The following is a 16,525-nucleotide window of genomic DNA, read 5'->3' as shown; positions in this document are numbered from 1 at the left end:
TCAAGAGATGCTGAAAGAAATCAATCATATTTCTCCACTCCTGTTCCTGTTCCTGAGAAAATTAACATTTGTTGACTTTGTATTTATTAGGGATCTCCATTATTATTTTTTATTTCATCTTTATTTAACCAGGTAGGCCAGTTGAGAACAAGTTCTCATTTACAACTGCGACCTGGCCTGTTGGTGCAGCTAGTCTTCCTGGGGTACAAACACATCAAGGCACTTACATTACACATAAAACAAACCACAGCAGACTAAACATAGCAGAGGGGGAAAAAATCAACATGTCCACTAGATGTGAGCAAAGGGAACTCTCATGTATTGTAAGTGTGGTCGCTGTGTGGTCTGTCACCTTGATTATTCATGTACAGTATATCACAAAAGTGAGTACACCCCCAATGGAAATGTCCAAATTGGGCCCAAAGTGTCAATATTTTGCGTGGCCAACATCATTTTCCAGCACTGCCTTAACCCTCTTGGGCATGGAGTTCACCAGAGCTTCACAGGTTGCCACTGGAGTCCTCTTCCACTCCTCCAAGACGACATCACAGAGCTGGTGGATGTTAGAGACCTTGCACTCCTCCACCTTCCATTTGAGGATACCCCACAGATGATCAATAGGGTTTAGGTCTGGAGACATGCTTGGCCAGTCCATCACCTTTACCCTCAGCTTCTTTAGCAAGGCAGTGGTCATCTTGGAGGTGTGTTTGGGGTCGTTATCATGTTGGAATACTGCCCTGCGGTCCATTCTCTGAAGAGAGGGGATCATGCTCTGCTTCAGTATGTCACAGTACATGTTGGCATTCATGGTTCCCTCAATGAACTGTAGCTCCCCAGTACCGGCAGCACTCATGCAGCCCCAGACCATGACACTCCCACCACCATGCTTGATGTAGGCAAGACACACTTGTCTTTGTACTCCTCACCTGGTTGCCGCCACACACGCTTGACACCATCTGAATCAAATACGTTTCTCTTGGTTTCATCAGACCACAGGACATGGTTCCAGTAATCCATGTCCTTAGTCTGCTTGTCTTCAGCAAACTGTTTGCGGGCTTTCATGTGCATCATCTTTAGAAGAGGCTTCCTTCTGGGACGACAGCCATGCAGACCAATTTGATGCAGGTACGGCGTATGGTCTGAGCACTGACAGGCTGACCCCCACCCCTTCAACCTCTGCAGCGATGCTGGCAGCACTCATACTTCTATTTCCCAAAGACAACCTCTGGATATGACGCTGAGCACGTGCACTCAACTTCTTTGGTCGACCATGGCGAGGCCTGTTCTGAGTGGAACCTGTCCAGTTAAACCGCTGAATGGTCTTGGCCACCGTGCTGCAGCTCAGTTTCAGGGTCTTGGCAATCTTCTTATAGCCCAGGCCATCTTTATTTAGAGCAACAATTCTTTTTTCAGATCCTCAGAGAGTTCTTTGCCATGAGGTGCCATGTTGAACTTCCAGTGACCATACTGATGAGGGAGTGTGAGAGCGATGACACCAAATTTAACACACCTGCTCCCCATTCACACCTGAGACCTTGTAACACTAACTAGTCACATGACACCGGGGAGGGAAAATGTCTAATTTGGCCCAATTTGGACATTTTCACTTAGGGGTGTACTCACTTTTGTTGCCAGCGGTTTAGACAGTAATGGCTGTGTGTTGAGTTATTTTGAGGGGACAGCAAATTTACACTGCTATACACTCACTACTTTACATTGTAGCAAAGTGACATTTCTTCAGTGTTGTCACATGAAAAGATATACTCAAATATTTACAAAAATGCGAGGGGTGTACTCACTTTTGTGATATACTGTACATTGTAAACTTTCATTCATATGTTAGGTTGTTGCAACCTCTCAGTGGGTAAAGGGAAAATTAGAGTATCATGTAGTAGCCTAAACCTATCGATGTTACATTGAGCTGGGTGAATGGAGAATGACTGACAGTCATCCAATATGCTGTAGTAGAAATAAGGCCATGCCCATAATATAAAAATCTTATCTTATCTTAAACGGCACCGTCCGCCACTGGAATACAGATAACCTCATTTGAGCCCAGTGGTGCAGCCTTAACTGCGGCTATAAATGAGGATCCTAAACATGATCTGACGAGGTTGTGAGGCACATGTAGCCATGCGGTTCAAATGATTCAGCTGACAAGACATATTCTCCTATTCTCTTTTATTGTATACATTCTGAGCAGGGTATATCAAAGGCTAAATCACTATGAATACATTTATGCCTTCACACTTACATGTATGTGTACTGTGTGTGTATGGCTGCGTATGTATGTGTGTGGGGGGGTGGGGGTGTAGTGCATGCATTCATCACTGTATGTATGTACTGTATGAAGTGGAGGGGAAAAGGGGGAGGGGGGGGCTAAACAACTGTGAAATCTCTTCACCAACCCATCAGTGCTCGAGGCCAGCCACGCTTTGGCTGGCTGTTGTGTGTGTGAGGTAGTTCATTGAGTTTGACTGAGGGTCCATGCAATGAGTGAGACAATTAGCCTAATGAAGTGCAGAAGCAGCAGGGAAATCACACTCAGTGCCCAAGTAACAGTTGATCAGTGAATATTCATGGAGCTGGCAGTTTTGAAATACATAAGGCACAGCGTCGCTGAATACCAATCATTGCATTTTCCACAAAACACCACCGCTCCCTTAGGGTGAGCACACGCTAATCATGATAATTTCTGATATCATTTTTGGACCGGCTCTCTCACATATGTAACATCTGCCATTGCTGTGGCCATCCAACAGGCCAATTATTAAGCAGCCATTTCTCAGAAACATATCACACCCTTAATGTGCTAGGGTCATGCTACAGAGTAACAGCGTATGGATGACTTCTGTAAGAGCAAACACAGTATATAACACTTGGGGAGGAAATGGATTGAGGACTCTTTTCTCATGTGACTCAATATACTGGTTCCTTGTTGAATCAGTCCTAAGCAAGTCAAGGACAGTGGAAATTTAAAAAGTGGTGGAAAAAAATAATATTTTCATGCTGTTTACTGTAATGGCAAGTGAATTTGAAGTGATTTGCATTTGACAAACAACTAGTGTATTGACAGTTTTACTTGACATTGTGGAGGTAATGCAATCCAGACTTGCAATCCAAAAATGTCTAAATACCACTGTTTACTTTTTACATTCTACAGAGTGGTCACTTACGGTAACTAAAAGTCCCATTTAAAGCAGCAATAAATGTAAATTACGCATTGAGATAAGCATACAGTGGATCTTGATTAAGAAAACAAATCAGATATGTCTCTATGAAAATGTTCTCATTGATTATAAGTCAGGGAAGCGCTTTGGGACATTTGTGTTTCCATTCATTAGAGCTGGCCACTGACAGTATCACAGTAATCTGATGATAGGAGGGGTGAATTAGGTTTTCATTTGCTCTATCATCACTCACCATGTCAGAGAGCACTGCGAAAAACAAACGGCCAATCACCATGTATCAGATGGACGTCGAATTATACAACATTAGACAACATGACCCGCAATCCTCTACAGCCAACAGGATAGCCAGTTGGACAGGCAATGTATGACTCAACACTGCCATCTAGAGATTCTCTAATAATATCCTAGCCTCATAAAAATGACATTTTCAAGAGTTAATTTGACCATATACAGCATCTCAACTGTAATTTATAGACATGCATTAACCCCAAACTGCATCAGGTCTTAAATTGGGACATTATTACTGACCTTACTTACTGTAAACAGAAACCTTAAAAGCTCTCTGGGGCTCCCTAGAGGGGGAACCTGGGCCCATTGTTGAGAATTAAGTTGGCGTACCAATAAACTGGAGACATGTTTTGAGGTTTTTGGAATCATTCTATTTTGCTGCACTGAAACATTAGGACCTGAAACTGAGCGCTTGATCATGACCACTCAAAAGAAAATGGCTGAAGTATTCCTGTAGGCCTATGACCTTTAAAAGCCATTTCTTTACAACCATGCGTTAATTTCAATGCATCATTTAAAACAAACATTTTAAATGGTTTCTAAGGTGTTATGGGTAAGATTTTTTTATAGTCGGAGACACTGTCCCTATGGCAGCTGTGTCACCCTCCCGAGGCCAGAGTTCTACTGTGAAGGACTTACCAGTGCCACAGGGGTGTGTGAAAAACTCTGAGACCCTGTTGAGATCTATCAAACACATCTGTGTCTGTGTGAATCTGTGAAACAATGGAAATTAAAGTAGATTTCTATCAAATGTAAAGCATGAAATCCCCACATTGCCTTTATATAATTTGTTTGATTCTTTATGAGAGCGTGAGTAAGTAAGTCATAAGACACAGTGAGTCACCTTCCATGGGGCTCTTAGAGATCTTCAGAAAACATGCAGGGTGGAAGTGAGTGCTACGGGCGGTAGTCATTTAGGCAGGTTACCTGTTGCTTGCCTCAAAACGAGCATAAAATGTATTTAGCTATTCTGGTAGGCCCAGACAAATCATCCACTAAACCCTAAACCTCATAAATATTGTAATGAATAATATGGTAATTGAGCAAGTTGAGGAGACTAAATTGCTTGGAGTAACTCTGGATTGTAACCCTGGGTGGTCAAAACATATTGATACAACAGTAGCGAAGATGGGGAGAAGTCTGTCCACAATAAAGCGCTGCTCTGCATTCAGCACTATCCACAAGGCAGGTCCTACAGGCCTTAGTTTTGCCGCACCTGGAATACTGTTCAGTTGTGTGGTCAAGTGCCACAAAGTGGGACTTGGAAAACTTCAATTGGCTTAGAACAGGGCAGAGGGGCTGGCCCTTGGATGTACACAGAGAGCTAACAATAATATGCATGTCAATCTCTCCTGGCTCAAAGTGGAAGAGATTGACTTCATCACTACTTGTATTCGTGAGAGGCATTGACAAGTTGAATGCACCAAGCTGTTTGCTTGAACTACTGGCACACAGCACGGACACCCATGCATACCCCACAAGACATGCCACCAGGGGTCTTTTCACAGAACAGATTATGGGAGGCGCACAGTACTACATAGAGCCATGACAACATGGAACTCTATTCCGCATCAAGTAACAAGCAGTACATTTTGATTTTAAAAAATATATAAAAATACACCTTTTGAAACAGCAGGGACTGTGAAGCAACACAAACATAGGCAACCACATGCATACAAACACACGATAACATACGTACTACACACACAGATTTTGTGTTATAGATATGTGGCAGTAGAGTAGGGGCCTGAGTGCACACACTTAATACGTTGTGAATGTATTGTAATGTAACAAAAAAAAAAGCATAACTGCCTTAATTTCACTGGACCCCAGGAAGATTAGCCGCTGCCTTGGCAGTAGCCAATAGGGATACATAAATACAAATACTAATAGAAATATGATTCATCTCCATATTTCCTATAGACTAATAGGGACTGGGATAGAAAACAATGACCCATTGCCATCAGGATGGGGCATTAGTGTCATTGTCCTTCATTCTGAAAACATAATCCAAACAATTCGTAAAGATCTTCCATCTCTCAACATACAGACTGATGTTATACAGTAGAGCAGGGCTCTCCAATCCAGTTCCTGGAGAACAGTCTTGCAGTGTTGTTTCGCTGCAACCCTAATCTAGTGCATTGGACTCTAATAATTAGCTTGTTGATAAGCTGTATCAGGTAGGTTACAACTGGAGTTGGAGTGGAAACCTACAGGAGGGTAGCGCTCCAGGACCAGGATGAATGACCACTGCAGTAGAGAAAAATATGGTTTTGGTTCCACCATAGTCATTACAGGATGAACTCCAAAAACCACAAACCATTGTTTCTGGCTGAAAGAATGAGATAATAAAAAGATGTATCAACCTATATTTTATTTAGATAGTGGCCAATAAAACCACACAAGCACAACGCTTTTCCAATTGATCAAGAATTTCAACATGACAAAAGAACAACATTGGGACTTTTAAGAAGCACAAAACAAATGACACAGTATATAAATACTTGGTCATAAAAGAGTAGCACTGTAAATGGCTCTTGGTTGCTTGAAATGCAAAGTATTCCCTTGTGTATAGTATGTTGAAATAGAAAAGCACTCAATTTAAATTTTGCATTACTCATTATTCTTCGGAAGACTATATAAAATGGCACCCCTTCAGCTCAGGTTTAGCATAAAAACCAAGTTATTATAGGAAAACTGAGAAAAACAACTGATGACCATAAAACCGTGCCTTTCAGGTAACACCTTTGTGCGAAACCAAAATTCACACCCACATTGTAGTCAGAGTGAACAGTAAAAGACTACAACTATGACAATAGTTATTCAATGCACTCTAGTGTGCCATATAACCCTGCAGCCAAAAAACAAGCTCAACAATGCATCATATAGCCTTGAGGTGAAAAACAGAAAACCGATCAAACAAAACGATCAAAAGTTTTAGATGCAAAACTGTCCCACTGTCCCACTGATGTCATAAGGTGAATGGTAAGATAAGGAAATGACTTAAATGTAAATGTTAAATGTAAAACTTCATGAGAATAATGGGTAAGAGGACTGAAAATCTCCTAGGATCTGTGAGATACTTCTTGTGTGGTTTGACCGGCCTGTAGTACAATACCATTAAACACAGCTGACAGCCTTGCGACGCCTATTCTGTTTGTGAAAAAAATGCGGATACACAAAGTCTTAACAGTTTTTGGCGTTTCTAGGGAGTTTTTCCCTAGCCAACATGCTTCTACAACTGCATTGCTTGCTGTTTGGGGTTTTAGGCTGGGTTTCTGTACAGCACTTTGAGATATCAGCTGATGTAAGAAGGGCTATACAAATACATTTGATTTGACAGCACAGTAGGCTGGAGCCCTGCAGTGCGGTTTTGATCTTGAATAACAAACTATCTTACAATAAAATTAAAACCTCACAAATATCTATTTCTCTTTAAAAATTTATTTTGTACATAACTTGAGTGTGTGCAGTGTGTACACAGCTGTGTCATCGCGCAGGCACTTTGACTGCCCAAAGTTTAGAATCACACAAGTTACAAAACCAACACAGCCCTGATCATGATCACATGGGGGGGGGGGGGGGGGAAATACAATTGAGAATGCCACAAGGCAGAGTTTTGGTCAAGCAGCGCCTCATTGTTTCAGCAATTTATATTGTTCTAAGAAAGACCTAACAGGACAGAAAATGATTGCAGGTTTATAAAACATGTCTTTTCAGACTTGTAAGGAGACCTCTGAGTACCCAGATGTGTATGTATGAATGGGAGAGCTGTTGATATTAGAGATAGATTAACTATGCAACAAGGTCTTATTCTAACGACTCAATTTCAAGTCACCTGCTTCAGTTGAATAAAATTGAAAATACCTGTGCAAAACATTCTCTGAAGGCCTCAAAGCTCAAATAAATCTTAGAAACAAAAACACAAACAGAATAAAGAACAAGCTTTACATTAAATATAAGATTGCAGTGGTCCGTGGATGGGTCCTTGGTCCTGAATCGAAATGGTTTGGAATTGATACTCTACAACTGACCCCTGTCGGAGGGTGTAAAAGTGGAATGAAACTGACAGGGTTTCTGGCCACACCACTGCACTGTGATGTGGGTGCAGCACAGCAGCGCTTCTTACTGGTCCTCAAGTTAGTTGGGTTTGCTGGGCCGTTTTCCTGCATGGTGTAGATGACAGACAAGAGACAGTTCAGAAGACAGAGATGAGAGCAAACACCCCATAGAGGAGGGCACAGGGGTACGCCACCAGAAGTTGCTGTCCGTCCATGGCCAGGGCCGAGATGAAGATCTTGGAAGCAGAGAAACTGCACCAGCCAATTATCGTGGCTGCGATGATTATTCCAAACATGCCTCTGAAAAAGGTCAAGAAAAGCCAGTTAGATCAGTTGTTAAATTGTTTGGTAAAACAATTGTGCAATTTAAATTGTCCACAAACAAAGAGCATCAAAAGTCAGTCATTTTTCAGTAGCAAAGGCTCATATTATGTTGTGCACCACCTGACACTTACAATCCACAGATGTGCTCTATATAATGTGACGGAGTACTTTACTAAACTGACCTAACCTCTATTCTCAGACCCATGTTTGTTCTTACTGTAAAGAGAAGATGATTCCGAAGCTGGCAAGGAGGATCATGGGTAGAAGGCAGTAGCCCAATACACTGGCGACACAGCCAAACGACACACCTGTCATGCTCATTAGGTTGAGGAGACAGTACATCCCCAGGCAGCCGATGACGCTGATGCCATACACATAGCCAAACTGGATCTTTCCTGTCTGTAGCAGATAGACAGAAACAGGAACATATTGACAACTCATCAGACATCTGCATTTACAGTCATTTCTTCCCAAGGCAAACAATGCTATTGCACAAGGTATAATGACAAATATATACAGATCCCATGTAAGTGTTCAAGTGCTGTACTACATCAGTAATAGAATCGTTCGTACCAGAAGTAAGGTGGCTCCGAAGGCCAGACAGAACACCATGGGCCCAGCCAGGTCAGTCTCGTTCATAATGTTACCATCTGCTGCCTTCATGGGGTGGAGCACTGTCAGGGTCTTCTGCCAGATGTGGTCAAAGTTAATGCCCAATTCTGTGAGGTAGAGCAAAAGCATGAAATTATATTAAAGCAATGTCAGATATAAGTGAAAGGGTTGGTTGAGAGAAGGGACAACTCATTCTTACAAAATAGTCAGAAGAAAAGAGAATCATACAATTCCCTATACCGTCTAGAATGACACTTTTTCAGTTTAATAAGGAAATGACAAGCAACAGAAACATTTATTTTGTATCAAGAGAACACGTCTTTCCCTACTACACACCAATGTATCAGATGAATGCTCATCTCCGAAATAAGACCTTACTTGGAGTAATTTATTAGCTTAGCAGGATGGCCCTGGTGATCCCTGACTGCTGACCCATTTAGTGCACACAACTGGGTCACTCTACTGGTTTAACTAGGTCTTCTTGTCACAGGGAAGGGCAACATGGACACATATCCCACTAAACCCATCATAGTGCTCCCCCATAGAGATGTATAGAGATCACAACTTTGCATCTGTCCCGTTATGGCATCTGAGCACGTGGGCAGCGCCATTGAGGCCATCTCAGGTTTGAAGTAGTCAATTTTCTTCTACTACTACTTCTTTAGTAGGTAAACACACAAAGGTACATAATGGAGTGTATTGTTTGAATAGGTATGAAGCCACGGTTGGCAATTTACTGCCACCCGCATTTATGGAACGTTTTGCTCACAAGTATAATTAATTGACTGATCCCTCCTGATGACCTGGATGGAATTATGTGATCCTTCCTTAAACCATAGGAAGTCCAACCCAGTTAACCACTTCAAAATGGTGAAAGTCCTTAATGGTGCTGCCCATGCTAAAATTGGCTTTTGGGCACCGGAGTCCTCTATAGATCTTGATGTGCTCCCAAGCCAAAAGGATCTGACTTGTTCATTTCTCTAGTCCGAATGTGGACAATCAAGAGCCCAGGGCGGTATATGGCTGGGAAAACATACGGTACCTCAACCTCGGGATGGAATACACTATATATACAAAAGTATGTGGACATCGCTTCAAACGAGTGGATTCAGCTATTTCTGCCACACCCGTTGCTGACAGGTGTATAAAATTGAGCACACAGCCAAACATACTCCATAGACATATATTGGCAGTGGAATGGCCTTACTGAAGAGGTTGTCGCATTTCAAATGTGGCACGGCCATAGGATGGTGCCACATCATACAAGTCAGTTCGTCAAATTTCTGCCCTGCTAGAGCTGCCCCGGTCAAAGGTAAATGCTGTTATTGTGAAGTGGAAAGGAGCAACAATGGCACAACCGTGAAGTGGTCTGCCACACAAGCTCGCAGAACGGGACCGCCGACTGCTGAAGCGCATAAAAATAGTCTGTCCTCGGTTGCAACACTCACCACCTAGTTCCAAACTGCCTCGAAGCAACGTCAACACAGAAACTGTTCGTTGGGAGCTTCATGAAATGGGTTTCCATGGGCGAGAAGTCGCACACAAGCTTAAGATAAACATTGTCAATGAAAAGCATCGGATGGAGTGGTGGTGGGGGAATAATGGTCTGGGGCTGTTTTTCCATGGTCTGGGCTAAGCCCCTTAGTTCCAGTAAAGGGAAATCATATCGCTACAGCATACAAGGAGATTCTAGATTATTCTGTGCTTCCAACTTTGTGGCAACCGTTTGGAGAAGGCCCTTTCCTGTTTCAGCATGACAATACCCCCGTGCACAAAGCGAGGTTCATACACAAATGGTTTGTTGTGTGGAAGAACTTGACTGGACTGCACAGAGCCCTGAACTCAACCCCAGAGCATGTGTCCACATACTTTTTGGTTATGTAGTGTATGCTAGGCTAGGTAATGCTATATCCACCCATTGGATTACATGAAAATGCAATGCCTAGGGTTGGGGTGAGTAGCTACCAAAAGTCTAGTTGAATCCGATGGGTTGCTTAAGCATTAGCTAACCTAGCATGTTGACAAAAACGTCAGACAAATATTTCAATCTTCTTGATTCACCTTTCATCATTTTGATTAGGAGCTATATTCAATCTATTGCTGAAGGGTTACAGATCGCACAATAGAAATGTAAAGGTAATTTCCGATTGAGCCAACATATGCAGGGTTACCAGTGCCTTCAGTCTCCACTAATGCGGGAACATTTCCTCGAGAGAAATGAACGAGAGTTGGATCCTTTTGGCTATGTCCTCCCCTGACCACTCATACCTTGAGAAATGTGTCTTCATTCCCCCAATCCCTAGTATGAAGCTCCTATGCTTCAGAGTAAGTCAGAGATAAAGATCAAATCTAAAAGCTCCACCTGGCTTCAACTAGCCAATCCTCTCAGATCAACAAAAGTGCTTAGGGAGGTAGAGGAAAAAGCTTTATTTGTGATCAAGCAATTGAGTTAGCATTCTTTACCACCCCTTTCCCTATGGAGTCTCACCGCTTGGTTATCCTTACCCTCCCAACACCACCACTTGGTTATCCTTACCCTCAAGCAGCGGGGGCTCGTCATCAAAGCTGCTGCCGTACATGGACTGTGTGGGGGAAGGTGTGAAGGCTGGTGTGGGTTGGTAGATCTGGCCTGTGTAGGGCTGCTGGGGTTGCATCATCCCTGGGGCTGAGTATCCCATCGGTTGGGAGTAGTCATACTGACCCCTAGGGGGGGGAAACATAAGCACACTTCTCAGAAAACCTTCATGGCTTTGTTAAAAACACTATGACTCAAGATAGCAAGCAACACATAGGGAACAATACTAACAAAACAGGCCATTGAGAGACATTGAGGGAAAAATGCATTGTTATCAAATTGTTGACAGGCATGTGTATTTTCAGAGCACGGTGAGTTACAGAGTAACTGGGGTCAATGCAATATTAACAAGTTGACAAAACATACTGTTTGTAGGGGTCTTCTGTGTTACTGTAGCCATATCCAGCAGGTTGGCCTTGGTCATCTACACTGTAGCTGGACTGGTAGAAATCTGTGTTGAAGTTGTCAAACCCTGACATTTTTGACCGTCTGCAAAAAATAAATAGTTCATGAGCATTGTACAGCTGGAGGAGAAAAATGGTGTAAACAGTATTCAATTGATGGCTAGTTTAGCACCACTTGATGCATTGGTATCTGGGAAGTTAGTGTGTATTGCTGCCCTTATTCCTGGCATGTTTATTTTCATGTAGATACGTTTGTTCGCTAGAAACGTAGCATCAAGGGGAAAGCCATTCGATGCACCAAATATACTTGCCCATGTCATCTGTGGTTAGACAGTCGACGCCTGATGCCTTTGCCTTGATGACAGCTTTGTACACTCTTCGCATTTGCTCAACCAGCTTCATGCGGTAGTCACCAGGAATGCATTTAAATTAACAGGTGTGCCTTGTTAAAAGTAAATGTGTGGAATTTCTTTCCATCTTAATGCGTTTGAGCAAATCAGTTGTGTTGTGACATAGTAGGGGTGGTATATAGGGTTGCAAAATTTCAGTAACTAAATGTCCAGGTTTTCCAGAAATCCCATTTGTTAGATTCCTGGATTTCCTACCAGGATTTCTGGAAAACATGGGAATTTTGCAACCCTAGTTGTATACAGAAGATATCCCTACTTGGTAAAAGACCAAGTCCATATTATGACAACAGCTCAAATAAGCAAAGAGAAACAACAGTCCATCCTTACTTTAAGACATGGTAAGTTAAATGCGGAAAATTAAGAAACTCAAGTAACAGACATCAACTGTTCAGAGGAGACTGTGTGAATCGGGCCATGGTCGAATTGCTGCAAAGAAAACACTACTAAAGGGCATCAATAAGAAGAAGAGACTTGCTTGGGCCAAGAAACACGAGCAATGGACATTAGACCGGTGGAAACCTGTCTTTTGATCTGATGAGTCCAAATTGAGATTTTTTGTTCCAACCACCATGTCTTTGAGACACAGAGTAGGCGAATGGGTGATCTCCGCATGTGTGGTTCCCATCGTGAAGCATGGAGGAGCTGTGATGGTGACACGGTGTGATACATTTAGAATTCAAGGCACACTTAAACAGCATGGCTACCACAGCGATACGCCATCCCATCTGGTTTGCGCTTAGTGGGACTATAATTTGATTTTCAACAGGACAATGAAGCAACACACCTCCAAGATGTGTAAGGGCTATTTGACCAAGGAGGAGAGTGATGGAGTCCTTCATCAGATGACCTAGCCTCCACAATCATCACAAACTTTTCACTGGTTCTGTATGTAAATGTCAAGTTGAATTTTTTATTTTGAATACATTTGCTAAAATGTCTATACCTGTTGTTGCTTTGTCATTATGGGGTATTGTGTGTACATCGATGAGGGGGGAAATCAATTTAATACATTTTAGAATAAGGCTGTAACATAACAAAATATGGAAAAAGTCAAGGGTTCTGAATATTTTCCAAATGCACTGTATTTATGACAATGTAAAACAATACAAACACGCATTTGGATAGTACATTTAAAATCATCGAGGATGACAAAAGTTAGACAACTTATTTCCATTGTGGCGACTTCATACCCCTCCACAACTGACGTGTAGCACCCACGTTGGTGATGCCTCTGCTGCTGCTACAGCGCAGAAAGCCCACCACACATCAGTCTAGATAGAACAGTAGTCATCTCCACTACCATCTCTGACATTTTCAGAATGGGGGTCAGGTCTCATTGATCAAGCAGCCGGGGCTGAGATGCATCTTTTAAACGCAAACTTCAGCCAGCTGATAATTTAGCGAAATTAGACAAGTCAACATTCCATCAGTCCTGCAACTCCGTGGATATAAATAACCAGATATCCAATCAACTTATTAAAAACAAAAACGCTGATTAAGAAACACTTTAATAACAAATATGTAGCTACAACATTTGAGTTCGTTGTTTAGGTTGCTTTACAACGCCATGGCAACCACACAAACAACGTTAACCTAACGTTAGCTAGCTGACAAGCACGGTTGTTAAACGGGTGGGGCAATATTTGATTAAATAATTAGCCGTCTAACGTTAGCTGGTTAGCTAGCTAGTTTACTAAAACTGGTATTTAACGTCAGCTAGCTAACTAGCCAAATGTATTCCAGGTTAGCTAGCTATCGTTGGCTAGCTAGTAAGCTAGAGCAGACTAATAAAGGAATGCAGCCTGTTAATTTACCCCACTGATTACCATACTGCACTACCTATAGTATCAGTCTGGAAATTATATCTAGTTACAAATGACATCCGTGCAGTTATAATGTAACGTTAAGCTCGCGGGATCAGACGGCTTCGCGACGCTAAAATGAATGTGGGCCTCGACACAATATTTTACCAAGCTATAAAAAAAAGTGTTTTAGTATTACATGGATTTTACTAAACAATACTAACCGCTGTTACCTGCAACGATGAACAATTCAACACTGGACTCCGCCAACTTCGTTGCTAGATACGTGTCAAGAGAAAACTAAAGGAATGTTTTCCGGGTCTTCTTCTTCTATGGCATTTGGCGGTCAGGAAATATACGTTAGAGGTGCATGGTGCCACCTACTGTGTGGGGTGAAAACTGGGGAACTTTAACGCAGAAAAACACAGGGAAATAGGGAAAGGGTGAAGAAGGTTGGATGGGGAGCGTCACTACTCATTTAACTCCCCCATTACCTCCATTCACAATTATGTCAAGTTTCTTATATTTCTTGATTTGACTTGTACAATATATCACCTGTGCAATAAACGCAACAACATCCACCTTCACTATCAGTACTTCAGGATCCCTTAAATCGATGAAAAAACACTTTCTGCAGGCTGGGGGGCATTTATTGCACTTGCTCCTTCAGCTATTTGCAGTGCCTCTGCATAGGAGACCTGGTGGACAGCCCGGATATGTGCTACTTCAACCTCCTTCACCCTTACCGGGCACTCCTGGTAGTTGGGAGCATGGTTCTCACCACAATGGCACACTGTATCCACTGATTCTTCCACACTATATTTATTCCATCTGCACAAACTTGCCATGTGGCAAAACATTTTACATTTAAGACACTACAATGGGCTATTCATGGTTTTGACCCTTTCCGCACTGCTCTCACAATGGAGACTTTAATCTGTCTCACTCGCACAGGACATTTCTGATCCCCCATAATTGAAATACTCCACTTTATCCACCGGAACGACACACCCTTTTGTCCCATGCCCATCTGCACTCCTCATAATCTCCCTCCTACATTCTGGAGCTTGAAACACTGTAGTGGGTTCGGAATCAAAAACTCACAGGACTTTATCTGGCAAACACTTTGCATCAAAACTCAAGACAGACTTGGTATCCTCAGTCTCTTGCTTACCACCGGGTCTGCGTTGCACAAAATGGCATGTATCACAGACACTAGGGATCCCCATTGGGGATTGGGCTAGTAACTGAAAGGTTGCGAGATTGAATCCCCAAGCTGACAAGATAAAAAAATCTGTCACTCTGCCCCTGAACAAGGCAGTTAACCCACTGTTCCTAGGCAGTCATTGTAAATAAGAATTTGTTCTGAACAAACTTGCCTAGTTAAATAAAACAATTATAATGATCACTCCTTTCAGCTGTACTCTGCTCCAGAGAGCAAAACAGGATACATATTTCGTCCTGAGGCTTGAAACGTGCAGTGCCCTCTCCATCTATAATAATAATAATAATAATAAATAAAATAAATAAACCAATAGAAGTCCACCCTTGAATATTTTGACCGAATTGACAGAATTCTATGCAAAAAGGTTTTTATTTAACGTACAATGTGTAGAAACTATGAGAATAGAAAGGTTCATAACTTTTGTATAACATCACAGCGGAAAAATATACAGCAGCTAGAAATTAAAAGTGGATGTTCTTCAGAAGTAGATGGGAGGGGTTGAGGTTAGTTGAGGGCGGAGACTAAAAACAAAACAAGATAACTATAAATATACCGTGTCCGTAAAATGTACAGTACATTCAGAAAGTATTCATACCCCTTGACTTTTTCCACATTTTGATACATTACAGCCTTATTCAAAATATGTTTTTTCCCCTCAATCTACACACAATACCCCTTAATGACAAAGCAAAAACAGGTTTAGACCTTTTTAAAAATGTTTCAACAAAAAAAATAGAGAAATATCACATTTACAAAAGTATTCAGACCCTTTATTCAGTACTTTGTCGAAGCACCTTTGGCAGCGATTACAGCCTCGAGTCTTCTTGGGTGTGACGCTACAGCTTGGCACGCCTGTATTTGGGGAGTTTCTGCCAATCTCCTCTGGTGATCCTCTCATGCTCTGTCAAGGTTGGATGGGGAAAGTCGCTGCACAGATATTTTCTGGTCTCTGCAGAAATGTTCAATCTAGTTCAAGTCCGGGCTCTGGCTAGGCCACTCAAGGACATTCAGAGGCTGTTGTGCCTTTTACTGAGGAGTGGCTTCCGTCTGGCCACTCTACCTTAAAGGCCTGATTGGTGGAGTGCTGCAGAGATGGTTGTCCTTCTGGAAGGTTCTCCCATCTCCACAGATGAGCTCTCAAGCTCTGTCAGAGTGACCATTGGGTTCTTGTTCACCTCCCCTGATTTCTCAGTTTGGCCAGGCTGCCAACTCTAGGAAGTGTCTTGGTAGTTCCAAACTTCTTCCATTTAAGAATGATGGAGGCTGTGTTCTTCAGGACCTTCGATGCTACAGGCATTTATTGGTACCCTTCTCCCAGATCTGTGCCTTGACACAATCATGTCTCGACACACTATGGACAATTTCTTCAACCTCATGACCTGGCCTTTGCTCTTACATGCACTGTCAACTGCAGGACCTTATATAGACAGGTGTGTACCTGTCCAATCAATTGAACTTATCACAGCTGTAGAAACATCTCAAGGATGATCAATGGAAACAGGATGCACCTGAGCTCAATTTTGGATCTCATAGCAAAGGGTCTGAATACTCATGTCAATAATTTATAAATGTTTTTTATTTTGTAGGAATTTGCAAACATTTCTAAAAATGTGTTTTCACTTTGCCATTATGG

The 16,525-nt window shown here is 42.2% G+C and overlaps 1 protein-coding gene across 2 annotated transcripts; it reads right to left on the bottom strand.

Moving 5' to 3' along the window:
* Positions 1 to 6,903: 6,903 nt before the first annotated feature.
* On the bottom strand, positions 6,904 to 14,032 carry LOC124000506 (protein YIPF5). 2 transcript variants are annotated; one of them, XM_046306907.1, is made up of 6 exons: positions 13,901 to 14,032; positions 11,418 to 11,540; positions 11,013 to 11,179; positions 8,438 to 8,583; positions 8,082 to 8,263; positions 6,904 to 7,840 (listed from the first exon to the last, which is right to left on the bottom strand). In XM_046306907.1, exons 2-6 carry the CDS (start codon positions 11,528 to 11,530, stop codon positions 7,678 to 7,680), a joined length of 771 nt encoding a protein of 256 aa, XP_046162863.1. In that variant the 5' UTR covers positions 11,531 to 11,540; positions 13,901 to 14,032; the 3' UTR covers positions 6,904 to 7,677. The 2 variants fall into 2 exon arrangements, with proteins under 2 accessions (XP_046162863.1, XP_046162864.1); XM_046306908.1 differs by having other exon boundaries at positions 13,892 to 14,026.
* Positions 14,033 to 16,525: the final 2,493 nt, after the last annotated feature.

Source organism: Oncorhynchus gorbuscha, linkage group LG16, assembly GCF_021184085.1.
Source record: "Oncorhynchus gorbuscha isolate QuinsamMale2020 ecotype Even-year linkage group LG16, OgorEven_v1.0, whole genome shotgun sequence".
Taxonomy (NCBI): Eukaryota; Metazoa; Chordata; class Actinopteri; order Salmoniformes; family Salmonidae; genus Oncorhynchus; species Oncorhynchus gorbuscha.
Note: the sequence above shows the minus strand (reverse complement) of the source record. Positions and strands in the feature narration are given on the sequence as shown.